At 43.8% G+C, this 22,567-nt stretch overlaps 1 protein-coding gene across 2 annotated transcripts in view; it reads right to left on the bottom strand.

Moving 5' to 3' along the window:
• NFKBIZ (NFKB inhibitor zeta) overlaps positions 1 to 22,133 on the bottom strand; it is a 34,256-nt gene extending 12,123 nt beyond the window's left edge. The window contains exon 1 of one of the 2 annotated variants that reach the window (XM_081002700.1): positions 21,985 to 22,133. Coding sequence is in view for 1 of the 2 variants with exons in the window: in XM_081002699.1 (XP_080858825.1) it covers positions 985 to 1,225 (241 nt within the window). In the remaining variant the exon portion in view is untranslated. Of the gene's footprint in view, positions 1 to 984; positions 1,324 to 21,984 lie in introns of those variants that run through there. The other variant, XM_081002699.1, reaches the window with a different exon arrangement.
• Between the last annotated feature and the right edge of the window lie 434 nt (positions 22,134 to 22,567).

Here is a 22,567-nt window from a genome sequence, read left to right as displayed (position 1 = left end):
TAGATATCCCGTAGACTGTCCCCGGGTCAGGTGAGGCTGTTGATCCCTTATTTTCAAATCTGAAAGTTGACAGCTATGGCATATGTTGCAGCAACATACAAACAGGAACCCATGCAGTTTGGAAGGGCGAATTAGTGCCTAACCAAAGAAGCCATCTTTTTCAACAGCGCTGAGAGTAAAGCTACACGGTGGCAGGGAAAGGAACTCAGAAACTAGCCCCCTGAAGGAGACTATGATCCTGGGTTTCCAGACAGGCGTGCATTGCAGGATCCGAGCTCATAGAATCACAGAACTGTATAGCTGGAAGGCACCCCGAGGGTAATCTAGTCCAACCCCTGGAATGCTGGAAACTCAACTGTTCCAAGTTTTCCAAAGCGGCCACGCAACGCAATTGGCATCAACATCTATACGGTTTTGAGGGTGGAATGGTATTATTTGTTTTTGTAACAGTCTTTGTTTTATTGGGACCTGGTGGGATATGCATGCATATGCGTACGAATACGCATACAAACACACACTCTCTCTCTCGCCCGTCATTTAATCCGGATTCACCCTTTCCAAGAAATATTTGTCAAGCTTTAAAAGAACATGCTGTTGCCAGCGTCCCGTAAGTGGTACCTGAACGACCCTTCTGGAATTTTAAGTGCCGCCCCCCCCCCCCCGCTGTCGTCTCGCACTGACTGCAGCAGCCCCCTTATCCTCTCCTTGCCCCAAACCTATCCAAACAACCGAAGTGCCGCGGAGCGTGAGCGCGCTCTCACCGCTCAGAGCGGCTTGCCAAAGGCGCAAAGGAGACTTTTTATATACCACATAAAAAAGAAAGGAAAAGCGGCGGGATACTAAACGCGACGGACCGGCGACACCACCCTCTGAACGGCCCCCTCGCCTCAGACCGCTCCGTAGAAGAAGCGGCGTAGAAATCCCTCCGCCCCGAAGGTTTGTTTTTGGGACTGCGCGCGCGACGGATGTAGGAAATCTGTATACCTTCCCCGGCTGAGCGCGCTCCGCGCCGGGAATAGCGCCTCGCGCCGAAGTCGCCGCCGCAGCTACTGTGGCCCGAGTCGGACCCCGGGGACCCCGGCGAGGAGTGCGTGGGCGAGCAGCTCCCCTCGCTGGAGTGGGGAGAAGCTCCGTAAAAAAAGGCCAGGTTAAAAGGGCTGCTGATGGAACCGTCGACGCCGCCGCCGCCGTCCGGCAGCTCGTCGCGGCTGCTGTCCACAATCATGACGGCTGGTGTCGCGCGGATGGCGAGGAAGAGGCAGGCGGCTGCTTGGGTTCAGCCGGTGCGCTGACGGGGACGGGAAAGGGCTCGGCAGGCGGAGGCGGCTGCGACGGCTCTTATAGCGCCTCCACGCCCCGGCGACGAGGCGGGGGGAGGAGGCGGGGCGGGGCGCGGCTGCGTCTCTGCAAGCGGCCCTTCCAGTAAGTAGGTCACCGGCCTCTGTCAACAGCCCTCCCGGCTCTCTCGTGACTCGCCGCCTGACTGCATGGCAGGAGGGGTGGGCTCAGGAGTTGCCTCCAAGCAACCCGAAGGAGCCTCGCCCGCCGTGGCGCGCCTTTGGGCACCTGGCGGCGGCTGCAGCGGGAGCATGGAAAGGGAACGGTTTGGAGAATTTACCCGGCGCTCAGAGAGAGGCGGCTTGCCGCCGCTTCGTGTTCTTCGGCGCCGTGTCCCGCTGAGGAGAAGGGCCACGGGGGAAGACCTCGGCAGCTAGGGTGGTCTCTCTTTACATATGCCCTGTGCGTGACGAGGCGGCTAGGCGGACGCAGCTCTGTCCGATGAAGTTGGCGGTGATACCCGTGCCCCTGTTGCTCCAGTTAACATTTTCCTAAACCAAGAGATATGACCGAGATGTATGAAAATTAAGCGTGGCTGCTTCTCCCTCTAGAAAGGTGGTGGCCAAACTTGGCCCTCCAGATGTTTTGGGACTACAACTCCCATCATCCCTAGCTAACAGGACCAGTGGTCAGGGATAATGGGAATTGTAGTCCCAAAGCAGCTGGAGGGCCAAGTTTGGCCACCACTGCTCTAGATCAGTTCTAACATTTGGGAGTGTGCCTATGAAGCTGAACAGTGGAAAATTAAGGACAAAGAATGTACCTCTCGTAGTCGAACTATGGAATTTATTTCCGCAAGATAGATGGCAATGAGATTTTGCATTGGTATAGTTGGAGCTGGGAATTAATCTGTCTTCATAGAAGGTGTGACTACTTCCACTTGTCTGCAATTCCTACCTGCATTTATTGTTAATAATAATAATAAATTAGCACTATTAACCCAAGCAATCCCATTCAGATGATGACACTCCACCACAGCTCTCACTGTCAACCCTTAGCTTGGTTATCTGTTATCACCCTGTTTCCAAATATATTATGGCATAAACCAGGCTTCTCCAACTTGGTGGCTTCCCAATATTGTTGGCCTACAACTCCCATCAATCCTAACCATCAAGGCCATGGGTGATGGGAAGGTCATGGGTGATGGGAATTGAAGTCCAGGAACATCTTGAGGGCCACAGGTTCCCCATCCCTGACATGCCATAATTAAAAGGGTACAGGATTGCCCCTTTAGCGAAGGTAACAAAAAAAGCATCCACCATTACAAGCTTCCAAACGCTATACCTTATAAATAAATATTCAATTTATTAAGCTAATAAAGTGAAACATGATGTACATGATCTGTCTAATGAGGGTTATGAATGTTCCTAATTGATAAAATATAAATTGCCAAAGGGACACCAAATTTTAAAATGCTGAAACCTAATACATTATCCCTTTAATATAGGCATGTATTTTCCTAATTTTTGTTAAAAACAAACAAACTGCATATATATATTATTCAAGGTTGTTGAAGAAGGCACATTTTCATTGGTTTGCTAAAGTTCTGGGCAGCATTCTAAAGGTTAGCAAGGTCTTCCTGCTTCACAGTTGCAAATTATTCATTTTAGCAACTAAAATAAAACTCTGTTCATTCAGTTTAAATTTTGAAGCAAGAATTTTGCCACTGCATGAACATTTGTGGAGGGGACAACCTAGTGGATACTGTGTGCGACACCTTTTCCATATGGGGAATATAGAGTGCCTGGGACCATCAATATTCCTTGCATTGTCCTGGTCCTCTCTCTCCTTATGAAGTATCTGAGCCTTACTATATTATTAGATGAATCCTTCTGTGAGTTGGCCCATGTGTGTTTGTTGTTTCCATCAGTGGCTGGCAGACGCATTAAACACTGGGAGGGATCCCTCTTCTAGCACTTTTAATCATCATTATGCTGGCTCACCACATTTTTTTAAAGAAGTGTTTTGTTTTCCATTACAACGATAATAAACCAACAGTTTTAAGAAACACTGGAGTACTAGTATTCTTACCACATTACCCAATTTCCTCTCTGATTTCGCACTTCCGCTGCAAGACGTTAAAACATTGCCAAATCTACAGCTCTATGTCTCCCCATGCACCAAAAGCAGAATTGATGCTGGAGTACTTTATGTACTTTATGAAAAGCATCCAAGAATCTCTGAATTTGTCCTTCACTCTAGGTCCTCTGCTAAAACTGTGGTGTTCCATAAGTTTCTCGAGTAACAGGAGCTGCGAGACCTTGGGAAACCAATCCTTATACGTACTGATATTTCTGCCCAAGCAGCAACCAATACAAACACAAAAATATCCTTATGTGCTTGTTCCCCTTTGGGGTTTCTGAAAGCAACAGCAGAGCTTGTGTTGTATCCTGAACCTGTCAAGAGAAGCTAAACGCCGACACTCAGAAACTCTGAATCCAGTGAAGGCACTACAGTATCCAGTGAAGGCTGTATAGCACTACAGTAAGACTAAATGGCACGAGAGTTCAAGTATTTAGAAGAGGGGAAAATATCACCCCGTTCTGGATTTGGGCTTAAAAGACCAAGGGAAAGTGTGGGTGCATGGGGGGTGAAATTGTAAGGAATCATTATTTGTGGGATTTCACAACATTATTGGTGATCATAGGCTGTTATTGCAGCATAGGTGGTCTTCTGGAAACCGGAGAAAGAGCAAGATGGAATCGTCTTACTCCACTGTGGGGATTTTTAAACATGGATGTGTTTCTGAAGAAGTGATTCCACTTTGTGCATTCTGATGTGCTGCTGTCATAGAAAGGCCTTTAATAGCCTTTCCAGGAACAAGAATTATTTAACATTCCTTCAGAAGGTCTACACAAGCCAAGATTTCTTTTACTTGTGCACTGCTCTCTCAGACTCCTACAGCTGAGAATTTATTTGAAGGGAATGAAGAGGCAAGATAGTCCCTCCTCCAGGAGAGCCTAAAGTGATCACCTAATTAACATATTAGGTGATTAATTATGTTACTTATATTAACATAATTAAGGGACGCGGGTGGCACTGTGGTTTAAACCACAGAGCCTAGGGCTTGCCGATCAGAAGGTCGGCGGTTTGAATCCCCGCGACGGGGTGAGCTCCCGTTGCTTGGTCCCTGCTCCTGCCAACCTAGCAGTTCAAAAGCACATCAAAGTGCAAGTAGAAGGTAAGGTAAACGGCGTTTCCGTGCGCTGCTCTGGTTCGCCAGAAGCGGCTTAGTCATGCTGGCCACATGACCCAGAATCTGTACGCCGGCTCCCTCGGCCAATAAAAGCGAGATGAGCGCCGCAACCCCAGAGTCGGCCACCACTGGACCTAATGGTCAGGGGTCCCTTTACCTTTACCTTTAATTAACATATCCTACAGTCACATGCAGAAACCCCTCCAAAATGTACAACTCTTCATCTGGACAGAAAAAATGTAAATGAAGTCTAAAAAAATTGAGTAGGAGGGAATATCCTGAAATGAATACTCCATTTCTTACTACAGTTACTAACAGAAATTCTGTGTGACATGGACATCTTCAGCAGAACTACAAGCAGAACTCAAATACCACTGAAGTACTACCAAATGAAGACCAGTGTATCACAGAAACAGGATCTTCCACCCTGAAGTCCTAAACACCCCAACTTAAACCCACCAGTATGCTCAACATTTACTTCACAATTCAAATCTACTGAGGCCAAACTTCTGTTGAGCTTTTGCAGGGGGGAGGATGAGCCAAAGTCGTTGAGCTTTTTTGGGGGGACCATCAGCCAAAGTTGTTGAGTTGTTTTTTTTGGGGGGGGAGATGGGGGTCTCGCGATCGACCAGTAGATCACGAGATACTCTGGATAAAAAGCAGTACTGCAGTAGTAGTAGTATCAGTATCAGTATCAGTAGTAGTAGTATCAGTTGAAATTGCACATAGTATCTGTTCATATAGCTTACTGTGTCAAATAGATTGCTCTTTTTCTGTTTTCCTTTCATTCCATGAATTCATAAACTTGAAACACAAAATGGAGTAGTTTTTAAAAGTGAAAGTGTTTTCCAAGTGTGAAGAAACTAAACAGTCATGCTCAAGGTTTTAATCTGCATCATGATTTGTCAGTTAATTGCACAACTTTTTGAGCTTTGAAACTGATGGCACTAAACAGAGAATCCCACACACACACACACACAAAACTTTAGGTACTGTATTATCATTGATATTCCAGATCTATGGGCCTCTATATGGAAATTTTTTCAAGCTAAAATGACAGCTTTCTGAAGGAAATGCTCCAGCTATCCCATTTTGACAAGGAACACCAGCTTAATTAAATAGTACTGGTGATTCGGTCATGCAGACACACAGACAGCCTAGTTAAGCCAGAGATAGGAATATTAAAGTTCCGTGCTTTCCAAGGTAGAGTTAAAAGAACTTTTAAATCTCATTAACTTTGAGGTAAATATAAATGTGGATCATGGAATGCAGTGTCTTGGTAATTTGATTGTTCTGTCAGTGCAAGCTTTTGCTTTTTTCCCCCTTTCATTTTGATGTTTTAGTCTAGTAACCTTAGCACCCATTGGGAATGGATCAACCAATTCTCTTTTTCCAGTTTAAGGAGATGAGAAGCTAGGTTGTTCCCCCTGCCACCTGTCTCTTGGACAAAACCTATTTCCTCTTCAACAGTTGGGCCTAGTGGACATTATCAAGGTTTCCAAAGCACTTCTGAATTTTTTTAATCAGGTTCTTAACATGATGTGAGATGAGTGGGAGGGATTACAGGGCTGGGCAATTCAGAGTAGGTGACTCAACCTTAGATTGAAAAGGTGGAGACCCATCTCCAAGTGGTTTGCCAAAATAATATGGCTCTACAGTGTTTCATCAGATCTCTAATAGGATTGTTTTATCTGATTATTTTACCGGAAATCTCAGCTACCATCTAAATTTTAAAGCTCTCCGGGATTTTTTCCTGTCTTTCTCCTAATGCCACCGCTAGCACCAAATAAGTTGTTATGTACTAGATTCTCAAATACTGGCTTTATTTCATTGTGGATGGCACATAAGCAAATATATTCCTGCTGTGTGTGAATGCTTGTGTGGTTAATTACAAAAATTTAGTTATGGATATAATCATAAACTGGAATTTTGCTGTTTTTCCCATCCCTATGTAACATGTAGTTATTCCCACTGAGTCATTCAGAGGAATGGAACTGTAGTAGTTGAAGCATGAGCTGGAAGTCCCCAGTTGAAATCACAGCATGTACTCATTCATTGGTGCCTAGCCAAAGACCAGTTTCCCAGCCTTAACACTTCATTTTGCCATCAAGGTAAACGGGTGGCGCTGTGGTCTAAACCACTGAGCTTCTTGGGCGTGCCGATCAGAAGGTCGGCAGTTCGAATCTGGGGTGAGCTCCCGCTGCTCTGTCCCAGCTCCTGCCAACCTAGCAGTTTGAAAGCACACCAGCACAAATAGATAAATAGGTACCGCTGTGGCAGGAAGTTAAACGGCGTTTCCATGTGCTATGGCTTCTGTCATGGTGTTCTATTGAGCCAGAAGCGGTTTAGTCATGCTGGCCACATGACCTGGAAAGCTGTCTGGACAAACGCTGGCTCCCTTGGCCTGAAAGCGAGACAAGCGCTGCAACCCCATAGTCACCTTTGACTGGACTTAACCATCCAGGAGTCCTTTACCTTACCTTTACTTTTACCTCTGCCATCTGTACTATGGACATGAGTTAATGATCCTGGCCACTATAGCAAGGTTGCTGTGAGGAATACTCAGATAATATATATGAAACACATGTAGCTTCTAGAAAAAGTTCTGTATAAATACCAGACATTGTTATCTAAAGGAACTGAGTGATATTATTTCATTGAGTGTCCTGAAAATATCCAAACAGCATTGCATGTGCTGGTTATGAGGTGGTGGGGGGGGGGTCTCTTTGGCAAGGGTTGTTGCTGTTGTTTTTTAATCAAAGCCTTCTTCAGGCAGCCAAATAGCATGTCATCATGTGAGAGGAGCCACAGGGACAAGCACAGTAGTATAGCTATTCCACTCACCCCCAGATTCTGATTTTAAAACCCTGATGTGGTTCTCATGTGCAGGGAGCCTCTGTGAGTACAGGAGCCCCCCCCCCCCACTTCAGTAGGTCCCCTGCCATGAATTGGGTGGCTTAAATGGTGATGAAGGGGGAGCACACTCATCTACCCACACACCCCTCTTAAGGCATTAACATAATGCCTAGTGAGACCTTAGCTGATAATCAGTCCAGCTCTGTATGCTGGTTTGCCAAAGAGGAATTACCATATTTTTTGCTCTATAAGACTCACTTTTTCCCTCCTAAAAAGTAAGGGGAAATGTGTGTGCGTCTTATGGAGCGAATGCAGGCTGCGCAGCTATCCCAGAAGCCAGAACAGCAAGAGGGATTGCTGCTTTCATTGCGCAGCAATCCCTCTTGCTGTTCTGGCTTCTGAGATTCAGAATATTTTTTTTCTTGTTTTCCTCCTCCAAAAACTAGGTGCGTCTTGTGGTCTGGTGCGTCTTATAGAGCGAAAAATACGGTAATTAAAGCCACACATTAAGCCAAAGTGCTGTAGTGGATAGAGCAGTGGGGCTTTGCCCAGGGAGAACTGCTGGGTTTAAATCCATACTTAGCAAGGAAGTTCCCAGATGATAATAGGACATTCCCTGTCTCTCAGCCCCAACCTGCCAAATAGGGCAGAGGTATGATGTTTATGTCACACAAAACTTCTTCAAGAAAGGAAAACAATATAAACAGATTTTTGTTCACATCAGTCCTCGGAGCTTTTTGCACATTTCACTGGCTATAAATGCAGCCCATTAGCATGAATGGGGAGAGTATTGTTGCTTTCATGCCCTGCTTTATCAGGAACCCATAAACATCTGGTTAGCCACTCTGAAAACAGGATGCTGGAGTAGATGAGGATTTGGTGTGAACCAGCAGGGCTCTTCTTAATGGAAGAGTAATTTAAGGTTGTATCCAGTGGTGGCTTTGGAAGCAGAAAGTACTTGCGCTTGTGCAAGGTGGAACATCCAATTTTTACCAATCCTAGCCCTTGCTACAGCCTTCTGCGCATACTGTTTTGGAGGGTCTCCCAACCATCAGGGGTTGCAATGGATGAAAGCCAGGTGCCCAGCCCAGTATGCATACAAAACACAAAACCACCTTATACAAGCAGATATCCACAAAAACTGGTAAAGAAAAGAAATCATCTGCACAAGAGAAAGTGAAACTTAAAACCACTATAGCTGTGCCTCTCAAGTTAACCATTCATTTCTTGTATTACAAAATAACTTTTAAAAGTGCCAATTAAACATTTTTTGACCATCAACATTTTATAGATTCTCTAAGGCCAGGAGAAAATTCCCAGAGCGGAAAAACCTGGCATTATTAGATCACCGTACATAACGCAGCAAGGAATCAAAGGTGACAGTTGTTTGTGGAAATGATTAATGATTAACCAAGGCCATAACTTAAAAGGACATTTGCCTGCAAATTTTAAGTCTTACTGAAATGGGAGCATCACAAAAATGACCATGCTTGCAATACACATTTGTCCAATAAAAAATGGTACCTTTTCAATTTCATGAGCAGAACAGCATAGGAGGTTCCCATGCTCACCACTGTACACTTTAGTGCTCGACCAGGTGTGTGGGAGAGCACAGAAGAGAAAGAGACCTTGAGACAGTTGTGCAGGTGATGCTGTTCATGCTAAACCATTGTTTGATATGTAAATGGGGAAGGGACCAGTAACTGTGAAACAGCAATGCTGTGTGGACCCTAGGGTTTAGGTTCTTAGAAAAGTGTCCATGCAGAAGCATCTGAGCAGCCTAATCGGATTTGTTTTTATTTAATAAAACAATTGTGTGTGGTTACATCCAGACAGGATGTAACTAAAACGTGTCATCACAGCCAAATCTGCAGTTTTCAGGAATGGGTGTAACTGGCACATAAGTCTAATTTGGGCAAAGATGCATTGGATAACAGCCATTAGCTGAACAGCCAAGGATAATGTTCAGTCCAGAAAACTACAAACTTGTGTTTCTATGGGGACTGTTTATAGCTCAGGTGTCAACAGGATTTTCTGTCTGTGCCTGCTGCAGAAGGAATGTCGAGAGCAGAAATGCCCCTTCATAGACCTTGAACTCGTCAGCAGAAATAGACTCTTCACACTGCTCAACAAGATAGGATGCTCAGCTTGCGTGCTGAGCATGCTGCTTTATGGAAGTGAGACAGAGGCAACTTACACCTGCCAGGAACAACACCTCAATGCCTTCAGTATGTCCTGCATCAAGACACTCTCAAAGATGTGATCGTCCAAGCCCACATTCCCAGCATGTCTCCAGCGATTATTACGCTGACTTGGTCATGTACATAGAATGGATGGTGATGAAGAAGAAGATGCTGATATGGCAGGATCCCCAAGAATGTGGGTGGAGAGGCAAAGTTCAGCTATTTCTCTCTTTGTCGGGTTCCCAGCAAAATCACCCCTTTGAAGTTATTATTTTCATTTCAAAGGAAGCTCCCATTGGATAGCCTTGAAGAGGGGGGTTTTCCTCAAGAACCTGGCAGAGAGAAAAATAGAGGAACAACTGCCTCTCCTCACCACTCACTATGGAGATAGTTCAGATTGTTGCTCATACGACTCCCAAAAATATATGTACATTAACAAAGATCCATATAGTTAAAGCTATGGTTTTCCCAGTAGTGATGTATGGAAGTGAGAGCTGGAACATAAAGAAGGCTGATCGCCGAAGAATTGATGCTTTTGAATTATGGTGCTGGAGGAGACTCTTGAGAGTCCCATGGACTGCAAGAAGATCAAACCTTTCCATTCTGATGGAAATCAGCCCTGAGTGCTCACTGGAAGGACAGATCGTGAAGCTGAGGCTCCAATACTTTGGCCACCTCATGAGAAGAGAAGACTCCCTGGAAAAGACCCTGATGTTGAGAAAGATGGAGGGCACAAGGAGAAGGGGACGACAGAGGATGAGATGGTTGGACAGTGTTCTCGAAGCTACCAGCATGAGTTTGATCAAACTGCGGGAGGCAGTGGAAGACAGGAGTGCCTGGCATGCTCTGGTCCATGGGGTCACGAAGAGTCGGACACGACTAAACAACAACAACAAACTGCATCTAGAGGACTAACATCACATCTAGCTGCAACACAAGTAGCTGCATAGGATTGCAACTTTGGTGTCAAAGAGGCACAGCAGAAGGATAAAAGTTAACTTTACTCAGTCTGCCCCTTTGAACAGCATGTGCTGCATTTCCTCTCCTCAATGAAGGTTGTCATAGAATCAAAGAATTGTTGATTTGGAAGAGACCCCAAGGGCCATCTTGTCCAACCCTCTGCAATGCAATAATTTCAACTGAAGCATCCATGACAGGTGGTCATCCAATCTCTACTTTAAAAATTCCAATGAAGAAGAATCCATCGCCTTCTAAAGAAGTCTGTTCCACTGTTGAAAAGCTCTTAGTGTCAGAAAGTTCTTCCAGATGTTTAGTCAGAATGCCCCTTGGTTTCTTTGGCTTGGTTGGAAGCCATTGGTTCGGGTCCTAGCCTTTGAAGCAGGAGAAAACAAACTTGCACCATCTTCCATGTGACAGCCCTTTAGATATTTGAAGATGACTATCACTGAACTAACAGAAAAACAGCTAAATAAATTAACTGATAAGACTCTTTTATTGACACCATACAGGAAGCTGGTTGCAAGAACATTCACAAAGTAGACAGTTTATAATTAGCAAACATTGCATTATCTACACAAATATTTGCTGTACCAAAGTGATTGCCACTGATGTCAATCCGCTCTCCCCTGCTCCACGAACAGGAATAAAGTAACACTGTAGAAGTCCAGGTTAATTTACACAAAAGCAGCTGCCCTATCCTTATCACTAGAGAATGGCCTCAGTGCCAACTAATAATAAAAGTGATGTTGTAGATTTTGTTGTTTCCGTTCTTTGCCTTTCCTCCTTTGAGAACTTAAGGCAGCTAACATGAAAAATTCACACACACAAATGAAACCACAGCACAAAACACCATACAGTATAAGGTAAAATATAAGAGCCAACTTTAAATTATGCATGTTGACTCTCCCTTTATGATCAAAAGACTTGCTGGAACAAATGAATCTTAAGGTGTTGCATGAGTGAAAAGAATGTGGAGGAACGTGCCCGTGATCTTAACAGGGAGGGATTTCCAAAGTCAGGGTGCCACCATTATGAAGGCCTTGCCTTGTATAGCAGCTCCCATGCTGTGTTGACCGGGTGTCAACTACACTTCTTAAAATCCAAGTTGATTGGTACTGGGGAAGGCACTCCTTCAGGTAATTGGGTCCTCCTGAGCCATTTGCAGCCTTGTAGATCAGTACCAGCATCTTGAATTGGGCCTGGTAGCTCGCTGGCAGCCAGTGCATTGCTTTCAGGACTGGTGTTCTGGGGTTCCATTTAGATGACCTATTCAGAAATTGGGCAGCAGCATTCTGTACTGCTGCCGCTTCCAGACAGTATTCAAAGAAAGTTCCCCATAGAGTGAATTGCAATAATCCAATCAGGAAGTTATCAGAGCATACACTACTGCAACCAAGTTATCCCAGTCCAAGACTGGTTTTAGCAGATGAACCAGCAGAAGCTGGATATAGACTTCTTGCCACTGAGGCCACATGCACTTCCTGTGGCAATTTGAAATCTAGGAGTACTCCTAGACTATGCACTTGTTCTCCAGTGGAAACTGCCTTGATGTTATTAATATGTCATATATCTAATTCTAAGACCTGGGAATCACTAACCCACAAAGCTGCTACCTTTATTAGGATTCAGCTTCTGTTTAATTACCTTGATCCTGCCAATCACTGCCTCCAGACAGCAGCTGAGCACTTGCACAGGCTCTCCTGAATCGGACAGTGTGGAGCAAGAGAGTTGAGCATAATACACATACTGGTAATGCCACACTTCGAATTACCAGATGACACCTCCCAGTGGTTTCATGTAGATATCAAATAAGTTATAGACAGGCTAGAACCTTCTATAACTGTTATAGGGCCTAGTGCTCTTTTCATCTCTCTTCCAAAAAAGTGAGGATAGTTTTTTTATTGGAATTAGCATCCATTGGCTAGTGAGATTGCCAGTATGAAGCACAAAAAGTCCTTTTTTGCACATCAAATACTAATTTTTGTTCTGTCACAAGTTCTCATGGAGCTACAAAACGCAATGCAAGAAGATAATAGATGGGACCCAGGGGCAACATGGGCAACAATATGGGGGCAATTTGCCCTATCAGGGAGAACAGGCTATTTAAGCCCACTCCACACCACACTCTCCCCTCTTCTCATTGAGGATAATATTGGCCAATGGAACCACAATGTACATGTCAGGTTCATATACCCAAACAGCACACATTGAAGAGGAAGGAGTTTCTTCAAGCCTTGCTGCATAATCTCATGTGTGGCTGGCTTAGGTGACTGGATAGTTGAAATCATCCCATCAATCCACCTAACCACCCAGACCTCATCAGTTTTGGTTAATTTGGTTTAATTGTCCTGATTGGGAGATTCTTTCGTTGCTGTATTTTAATAAATATAACCTGTTACTCATCTTTATTGTCTCAAGTCTTCTCGGGTGTGTTGGCAATAAAACTATTAGACTTTAAAGTGTCCCGAGATGCTTTTTGGGATTTTTGTCGTCATCAATACTACTACTCTGTGGAAGTTTGAAATATGAATATGATGGTGATCCTTTTTCTGTACAGCTTGATTTTACAAGGATGGCGCCATATATCAAACTGCAGTTTTGTAGGTAGCATTTCTAGAGGACAGTTTAAGGATGTTTTCTAAGGGAAGAGCACAGCAACAGTTGCAAGTAAGAGGTCCCAAGGAGACCTAGCATATCTCCTCAGTTCATCCCTACTGTAGGAGCAAGTAAGTAACCCCACATCAAATCCATTGCTATAGAAGAAGAAGAAGAAGAAGAAGAAGAAGAAGAAGAAGAAGAAGAAGAAGAAGAAGAAGAAGATCAGCTTTTAAAATGAATTCCAATTCAGTTTGAGGGAAGCCACCAGTTGCCCTAGCAAACACTGTAATACATGTTAATGGTCAAGGGCAGCCAAGACTGTTGCAACAACCGGAACAGATTCATGCCAACAGCAGGCTTTCTTCTAGGAAGGAGAATCAAATCAGTAAATGATAAGCAACAAATCAACACCCACATGATTCATAGCATGTCTGGGAAAAGAATGGAGAGGCTTTGAGGGCATTCACCTATGTGTAATGTGCTTCCAACGATAAACTAACATTACCGGGTCTACATGGCATCTACCCAAGTGTTCTAATGTGAAATGACTGATATGGAACTTATCCCTACAGTTGTCCTCCATGCCTAAGAATTAGAAAGGGGCTAATGTAAAACCATTTTTTTAAAAAAGGAACCCAGGAAATTATAAGCCACAAACCTAAATGGTTTTTAAACAGTTTAGAGATTCATGGAGTATAAGTCTGTCTATGGCTACTAGCCATGATGGCTGTGAATTACCTCCAGTACTGAGCGAGTGTGTCTCCAAATACTGGTGCAAGAGGGGTGAGTGCTGCTGGACTTAAATACTGCTTGTGGGCTTCCCAAAGACATCTGGCTGGCTACTGTGAGAACAGAATGGTGGAACAGATGGCTTTAGCCTAATCCATCAGGCTCTTCTTATGGTATTCAGAGGCATATGGCATTAGGCCATCATAAAGCTGGCTGTGATTTTGCACAAGTGTCACCGGGGGGGGGGGGGCAGTGATTGTGAAGGGACTGTTCTGTCATGATAGCAGTGTTTCATTGCAACCATGTCTTGGCTCTGGGGCTTTTTCCAGTGCCACTTTCTATCCTGCATGATGTGAAATAGCACCAACACAGAACACCATTGGGCAGGGACATGATGAATTTCCCTCACCATTAAATAACCATGGTGAGTCTCTAATGTCTAGGCTTGATGACATAGCTTCAACTTTGAGTTCTGGTATCTAACCTGCATGGAAGAAGACATCCTCTGGGGCATAAAGGGACTGTGGAATATGGGCAAAAAAATGACCTACTGTGCTGTTCTAGACAAAATGGCGGGCCCATCTTTGTGCCATCTACCAGCCTTCTGAGTTGACCTCAAGGCGTGTCACACAAATATATTGAATTGGTGTAAGATTGGAAGTTTGTACAGAATAGAGTTAATGGAGCAGAAGATACTGCTGGCTACTCCCTTAAAAGTTCTGGGAAAGTTGTCAGGCACATTTTTTGTTCAGGATATTACAGGCGATGTCTGTCTCTATGGGAGCTGACTGTTGACTGATAAATGGCCCAGGAAGGCTAAGAGAAGATTGAAGAAGATGACTTATCCTTGTTCCCTTTAATCAGGGCAAGGAGGAAAGCTGGCCAATTTTCTGCAGATTCCAAGTGTGACACAGACTAAGAGAAAAAGCAGATTTTTTTTCTGGCTCTTTAAGCCAGCAGCATTTTGGGATACTGGCTACCTTCCACCAGAGATCTGATATGAGGCAGTGGATGTGGCTGTTCGTTGGAATATTTAATCTACTCAATATGTATATTTGAAAATAAACTCAAATATTATACAACACTGTAAGCCTCCAGTGATCTCCTCCCCCTAAAAAACAATCCTGGGTGAGTACTGCACCCCAGAAATTTGTTGTTGAGAGTGAGCATAACAATATGCACTAAGGACTAAGTCTCCCAGGATTCAGTGGGACTTGCTTCTGAATAAACATAGGATTGCACTGGCAGACATTTACAGATAGCCCCCTTGGCCCTCCAAACTAAAATGGCTACTCATCAGGAAGAGCAGGCCAATTCTGTCTCCATGTCTATTCTGGCAGCACTGTTACAGGACCTAATATCACCCACAACATCAGGGGTTCGTGCAACTGTAGAAATGGACTGTAGTCCACAAAAACGTATGCCATACAACATTAGTCATCAGTCTTCTAGGTGCCACAAGTGTCTCTGTTGTAAACAACTGCATTTATTGATAAAACTGCATTTATAATGGAGATTTTGTGATGTATTGAACTATTGTATATTTGCTTGGAAAACTTTTTATGATACCCCAGGCTTATCGTTTAAGAAATTAAAATAATTTCCCAGTTAAAAAGCTAGTTTCTCCATGGCAACATCAACACTTCCCTAAACAATGCAATGACTGGATCTTTGTTTCTCTTTTTTGTTTTGGGAAATCAGGAAGTTTCATTGTCAATTACAGCATTTTGATGCAAACAGTACAATGCCATAGCAGAACAGCTGATTTATTTCATCTTTACAGAGCTTTGTACAGCACATCATACTGCGTATGACATTTCATCTCAATCAGAGCATTATTGGTATCCATCTGTCTCAAGAGACAATGGAGTGTGCCTCCCGGGGTGAGGTCAAACAGCTGCGTTAGCAACACCAAAGTGACCTCCCGGGGGTGCAAGCCTGGGTGGTGTCTATGGAGGTCCTGGGCTGCCCAGACAACAAGTCTCTACAACTCCCTGATGTGGTCCAAAGGAAAGCAGAGCAATATGTTTGGCACCAGCTTGGCTGCAGGAATTGCCAGAAGGAGGCAAACAAGTCACCATCTAACCGTCCAGATTTGTGTAGGATTTACTCCTTAGCCTTTTCTTCTCCTGAAGATATCCCACAAGGCAGGAGAGGTTTAGGATCAGAGTTTTCCTTCTCTTAGATGGGCTACTTTCCCAAGTTAGAGAACCCTATCTGCCCTCACTTTCCCTCTATAGCACATGCAGAAACCGCCTTCTTGACCATTGGACCCACAATTGGTCTCGTCTGCGCAATCTGCTGGAGCCTGTCTTTGCATGCAGAGGAAGACCCTAACTCACCAAGTGTTTGAGACACATCATTCAGCTATGGGGACAATCACAGCATTAGTTTCTGAGAAATTTACCCCCCCCCATAAAAAAAAATCCACCAAAATTATCTTAATAAACACCACCACACCTTTTCCCACTGTGTCTTTTCTGCCAAAAATGAAGTTGCTTTTCTTTCTCCTGCATACCAAATTGAGTTAAAATATTTTAACTCCATCTTGAGCTATCATGTCCACATGACACACATTTTTAGAACTATCAAAATGCCAGGCCATTTTATCCTCTTCAAAATAACATTTTATTCAACAAGAAATCAATACTTTTCTTTTTATTATTTTATGTGCATGGAATTACTCAAGAGCCTAATGTGCATGAACTAACATATGTTCATTAGAAGCAAAAAAAAAACCCAAAACAAAACAGGAAAAGACATTGATTTAATCTCCTGGGCGGTAATAGACAAGACTGCTCAAGCATGCCATGTCAAATGCCAGCTCTTCTCAAAATCCATGCCAGGTTTTCCTATGGGTTTATTTTAGTCTGTGTGCAATACACTGTAACATCATTACCTCACAGCTCATTCATCTCCTGCAATGATATGAAACCTCGCATTTACATGTAATGATAAAAAACAAAACTTCCTCCTCTTTCTTCTCCTCTCAGTGCAAGGAAGGTGACAGTGGGAGGAAAATCTCCCTAAGTACACCATGTAATTCAATTGTAATAATATCCCCATGCAGATCACACAGTGAAGTTTAAACTAGTGGCTGTTAAACTACACTCCAAGGAGGCTAATTAGGAGTTCTTCACAGATAAGATAAACAGTGTTGAACAAGTTCTTCTGAAAAACATTCATGCTTTAGGATTGCCAGGTCATCTGAAGCTCAGACCCTGAGACCCAAAGGACACATCTACCACCTCATTCTGCTTATGTGCAAAAGTTCTCTGCACCCTGTTGAGCTAGTATTTGTGGTTTTTGCAAGTTTACTGCCACCAAGCCATTCCATCCACAGACTGGGCCAGTCCTAGACTAAATGGTACCCTGGGAAAGAAACAGATTTGGTGCGCCTTTCTGAATACCTTCTTTCAATGCATTTGTTGCCTGTTTAATAAATTTGATGCACCATTTGTAGACAACATTTATCATTGACAATAAAATTTGCAGGAAAGGATCTGATCACAGATGACTCACACAGGTGTTTTTTTTTAATGGGCATAGATGTACATTTCTCATGGATTGAAACAAAAAAGAGTTGTAATGAAATCATGACCGTGCAGGTTTGTGTTGCCAGCTTTGTAACAGTGATTATGAACTGTCTGTATTATTGTTTCAGCTATTGAGCGGATAGGCCATGACAGGCACCCCATCTGCTCAGCACCCTAGGCAGTTGTCTCAGCTGCCTGCCCCTAAATTTAAATGAGTGGCTTTCAAATGATCGCTGGCTCCACATCCAGTGCACTCCTACAGCTAATGCTTAAAGCCGCATTCACACAATGTTAGCCACAATCCATACTGATCCTGCAGTTTCTTGACAAATACCGCTATTTTCCCCCTCAAACCAGGTTCACTCCGATTAGAAAACTTGGATGCAGTGGAAGCAGCAAAGTGAACATACCCAGCAGCCATCACACAGGCACAGAGTACAGTTTAATGAGTAGAAGTTTGTGGGGTTGCAGAGGTGGGGAAACAAAAAATGTCCTGTGTATCAGGTGGAGAAATCCCTGTCCCCTCTCTGATGTGAAATGACTCCATCCAAATGCAACCTGAAACACAGGGGGGGGGGTCACCGCGCTGCATTTTAAGCCACTAATGGGAACCCTTTGTTTCCATTTGAAAATGATTCTGTCCATGGATTGCATTGTTACATGCCACCCAAATCTCCAAACGGTGCAAGATTTCAGGGGTCCAGGCACTTACCCAGGATTCATGCTTTCCTTGGAAATGAGGCACAGTGGAGACTGTGGTATCTTTATGATATAGGGTTTATTTACACTCACACATATATAACCTGAGCCTGGTATAGAGAGGTTCCTATCATTACACTCCATGTGGGTCCTGCAATGTTGGAGTCGAACTGTCCGCCCACATTGTGTTGTGACCATTCCCACCCCTCCCGGTTCTCCATCCTGCTGTGTTTAACAGACCAAAACAATTTTCCTCCAGCCCACATCAGGCAAACTTCAATCCTAAAACTAAACTCTCCTTGTCTCTGCCAACTATCTCCCTCTGAGCTCAGGCAGGGGCTGCTTCCAAGAGCCATCTAGCTTAATGGCCCATCATCCTGCCATTTGTTAGGTCAGCAACTTGGCCATTACTAAGTAATGACCTCATGAAGAAGCTGGTCTGTGTTATTTTTGACACCAAGAATTCAGAGGTATGCTTAAATTCTAATGCTTTACTGAATCCAGAGATTTAGGGGAGTCTGACCCCCCTCCAAAAAACCCCACAACCTCATAACAATATGCTTGATATCAGGCACATCCCCACATAGCGCAACACAACCAACACCACAATTCTGCTACAATCTAAAAGCAGGACATAACCAGCATGCGGAACAAATAACTCAATTGTCAATCACAAATATAGGGCTGGTACAACCAAAGGACCCACACAAACAATGGATAAGATAATCACTCACTTTTTCCCTACTTCCCTACTACAACCAGTGTGGTACAGTATAGTGGTGTGTGGTGGGGAGTGAGACACCATGTCAACGACCTTGAGCTCTTTGGAAGAAAGACTGGATATAAATGTAAAAAATTAAACAAAACAAAACCATACATAACATATACCCTTTCCCCTGCAATCTTTGTCTCAGTACAAGATGATGGAGAGGAAAACAACACAAAAACACTGTTGACGTGTCCTCAGTTTCTAAGGTTTCCAAAGTCATTTAGCTGGCCATTTTTCCAAACAAAGCATTGACTAGCTGGTGACATGACATATGATATCTCCAATTTCAAAAAATTAGCTAAAGACAAGAAAATGTGTATGAAATAAAGCAGGCACATTATGATTTTCAATACTGATTTTCACTTTTCTCTTCTTGATTCTAAAGCGTGTGGCAAAGAAGTTCGAGAATTAAATGTAATCAGGAATTCATTTCTTGAAACTGAACTATTATCTTGAATTCATTTCTTAAAACTGAACTGAACTCATCAAACAGCAGAAAATAAGTTAGGTAGCAATCCTATATACATTTACCTGGGAGTAAGTCCCATTGAACTCAGTTGGGCTTTTTTCTAAGCAGGTATAGGATTGCATTGTTTGACTTTGTTCCTGGATAAACCTACACTGTAGTTAATGCACTGCTCTTTTTAAACCCCACAAAAATGCAGTGGGAATACTCAGTTTAAAATCTAGGATCAGAGGAATGAAATGAATCTCAGCAGGAAATGCAGCACATCGTTTCTGCTGAAGTAATATAAAGCTGAGAATAAAATCAACTATGCATTTTACCTGTGTTCAAACATTCAATAATCCTTTGTTGAATATAGTGCTGGTCAGAATGGTAATACAAAAGCCCATAAACAGTTAATTATTTTCTTCTGGAATAACTAAAGTTAAACACAAAGTAGTTTTCAAAACTGGAAAATTTTAACTTTGTTAATATTTCTCAAAACTTCTGACATATTAAGTTGATTTCAATGAAAGCCTGCTGTCTCCCTTTGTACAGTAAAGAGGATTTTTCGTGTTCTGAATATGTTTATTGGTTTGGTAAAAGAAGGAGAAGCAAAAAAGAAATTGAAAGCGAAAGACATAGAGTAACCCTCTCATTCATATTCATAAGACATATATAAAAGAAAGCACACAGAAAAACAGACCCTTTCTTTAGGAAGACAGCAAAGCATGTCAACTTGCTGATGGCAACTGAGGCCACCAAATTTCTATCAGCTCTATCTATATTCTGTCCAAATTTCTATCAGCTCTATAACTCACCCCATGGTGCCGAGGCCAGCCCTGCAGCTGAAACAAAACTCAGAACTCTCTGGTTTTGCCACTCCACCCCATGCCATACTGATTCTTACTACAGGGAAGCAAGTATGAGCTCAAGCTTCCTGGTTTGTCTCTCTCCAAGCAAAACAGGAATGGCAAGTTGGTTATGTTGGTGTCAGCAGAAGCAAAGTCATCTTTCTCCAGGACCCTCTCAGCATTAAGCATTGTCTGGACTAGGATGCAGGAGGAAAATAGCACCTACTTCCCCAAGCCCCAGTATCTCTCTCCATTAAGGATGGCTCAGAGGAACCCAGAGATGGAAGTGGGCCCTCAACCCATTAACTGGTCCAGTGGTGGGCTTGCCCATGTGCAGTAGATAGACTTTTCTCCCCTGTTGCTATCCTGGGGTGCTAGTAGAGTTATGGTGCGGCACAGCCTTTGCTAGCCTGATGGAAGCTGCAGTACAAAACATCTGGAGGGTACCAGCTTCCTGAAGAGCCAGCAGAACAGTTCCCAGAATTCTCTGAAACAGAGGCTCCAAGGTAGCAAACAAGTTCATACAGAAAGTGTCTTCTGAGCCCTGTAAATTAGCTGGTGGGTTATTACGTGGATGTTTGTGTTATCAACGTAGATTTAGGGTGGTCACTGTAATCATTTACATTTTACATACATTTAAGCTTTACACATGATTATCAGAGCCTTGTTTGTTGCATTCATTTCCTCCTGACCTCACTTCGTGTGTGTGTGTGTGTGTGTGTGTGTGTTTATTTACCGATACAGATTTATTTCAAACACACACACCTGCCAGTTTAGGATAACACTTCCTGAGTCTGATCTGATAATATGGACTCTAGAATACAAAAGCTTGTGCCACAATAAACACGTTTGCTTTAAATGTACCACACTCCATGTTGGGTTTGCTCTAAGCCAGAAATAGCTGCTCGTCCACACTACCTTGCCATCTCAACTGTCCATCATTCCCATTCATACTTAGACACCCTAATCCAGCTCCATTGACTGACACTGAAGTTCCTGTCAGTTCAAGATGACTTGTCTGTCAGGACCAACTCATCTAATGATTTTTACTGGCAGTTAAGCACAACTAATTCTATTTGGAGCCAGCAGGTGCGCATGTGCAGCCAACCACATCTCTCTGTGTGTGTGTGTGTGTGTGTGTGTGTGTGTGTTTCCTTAAAAGTTGGCTTTCAATAACCAGAGAGGCAACAAACCCCCTTTCCCCTCCCTGCCCCACAAACCTCAGATTTCCCACGTGCAAATAAAAGAATAATGGAATTGCAGAGTTGGAAGGGACCCAGAGGGCCATCTGGTCCAACAGGAATAACAATAACAACATGAAATAAGTTTCCAAAACTTAAACCAGGCTTGCTGTTTGTTTGTTGACAGAACCTCTGTGTTTTTAACAGAACAAACGAACGAATGACTCTTTATTTGCGTCAGCCATCGGCCATAGCAATAAAACAACAATACGATATACAAAGAATAGAAATAAAAAGTCAATTATATAAAATACATTTTAGGGTTTTGAATCAATAGACAAATAGTGGATCTTATTCTGATTGCCCCAGCTAAAAACTTTGCAACCTTTGCTGTCACCTGCTCATCTTGATCTGCCAAGAGAAAGGAGACTATGATAGTGGTTGGGCGACCCGGAATGGACAATAAAAGTGTTTTAGACAGGAATTCAGCTGGTGAAAACCTGCATGCCAAGTCTGTCTGCCATGCACCTGTAAGGAAGCCTCTTCCTCTCTCTCCCACACCCCAATAGAAATGGCTTTTGTGTGAAAAGCACACGGTTTCGCCTTTTTAAAGGATAAGGAAACATATATATTTATATACCTTCATGTCTCGGGAGTGAAGCTAGGTTTCAGGGAACGAGCTAGATGGTTTTCCCGGCTGCTTAACGGGTCCTCAGCTGCTTATGCGCTCCGTCTCTATGGCAAAGCGAACATTTCCCTCGGAGGCTTAAAATTTCTGCCGGCAGAAGCTCCCCCCGCCCCAAACCCGTCACCGCCACGCGCTGCCTCTCCAGCCAAAAGGGAAAGTTTCACAACGAAGCTCGAGGTCTTCGGGGATTCTTTCCTCCCCCCTCCCCCCCCCCGCACGCCCCGATATCATTATCGCCTGTGATTCAGTCCTGAGTTGCCTGGTTGGTGTTGCAATGGTTAAAAGGGGGAGGGGTGAAAGGGGAATGTCGTGACGTGAGAGAGGAAGTCGGGGTGGAGGGACGAGAGTTGCAGCTCGGACTTTTTCGGCATGGAGGAAATTCCCTCGCTGGGCGAGCCGGTCACCGGGACGTTCCCCACCCCGCTGAGTTGCCGGAAAACCCGGAGCGGTGCCCTGACGACGGAGAGGACTGGTAGTCAAGGCTCCAGGGGTGCTTTTGTTGTTCTCCTCAATGCAAATAGCGCTGCACACCGTT

The sequence above is a fragment of the Podarcis pityusensis genome, assembly GCF_964106645.2.
Source record: "Podarcis pityusensis genome assembly, chromosome: 4".
Taxonomy (NCBI): domain Eukaryota; kingdom Metazoa; phylum Chordata; class Lepidosauria; order Squamata; family Lacertidae; genus Podarcis; species Podarcis pityusensis.
This window is presented reverse-complemented; position numbering and strand designations above follow the sequence as displayed.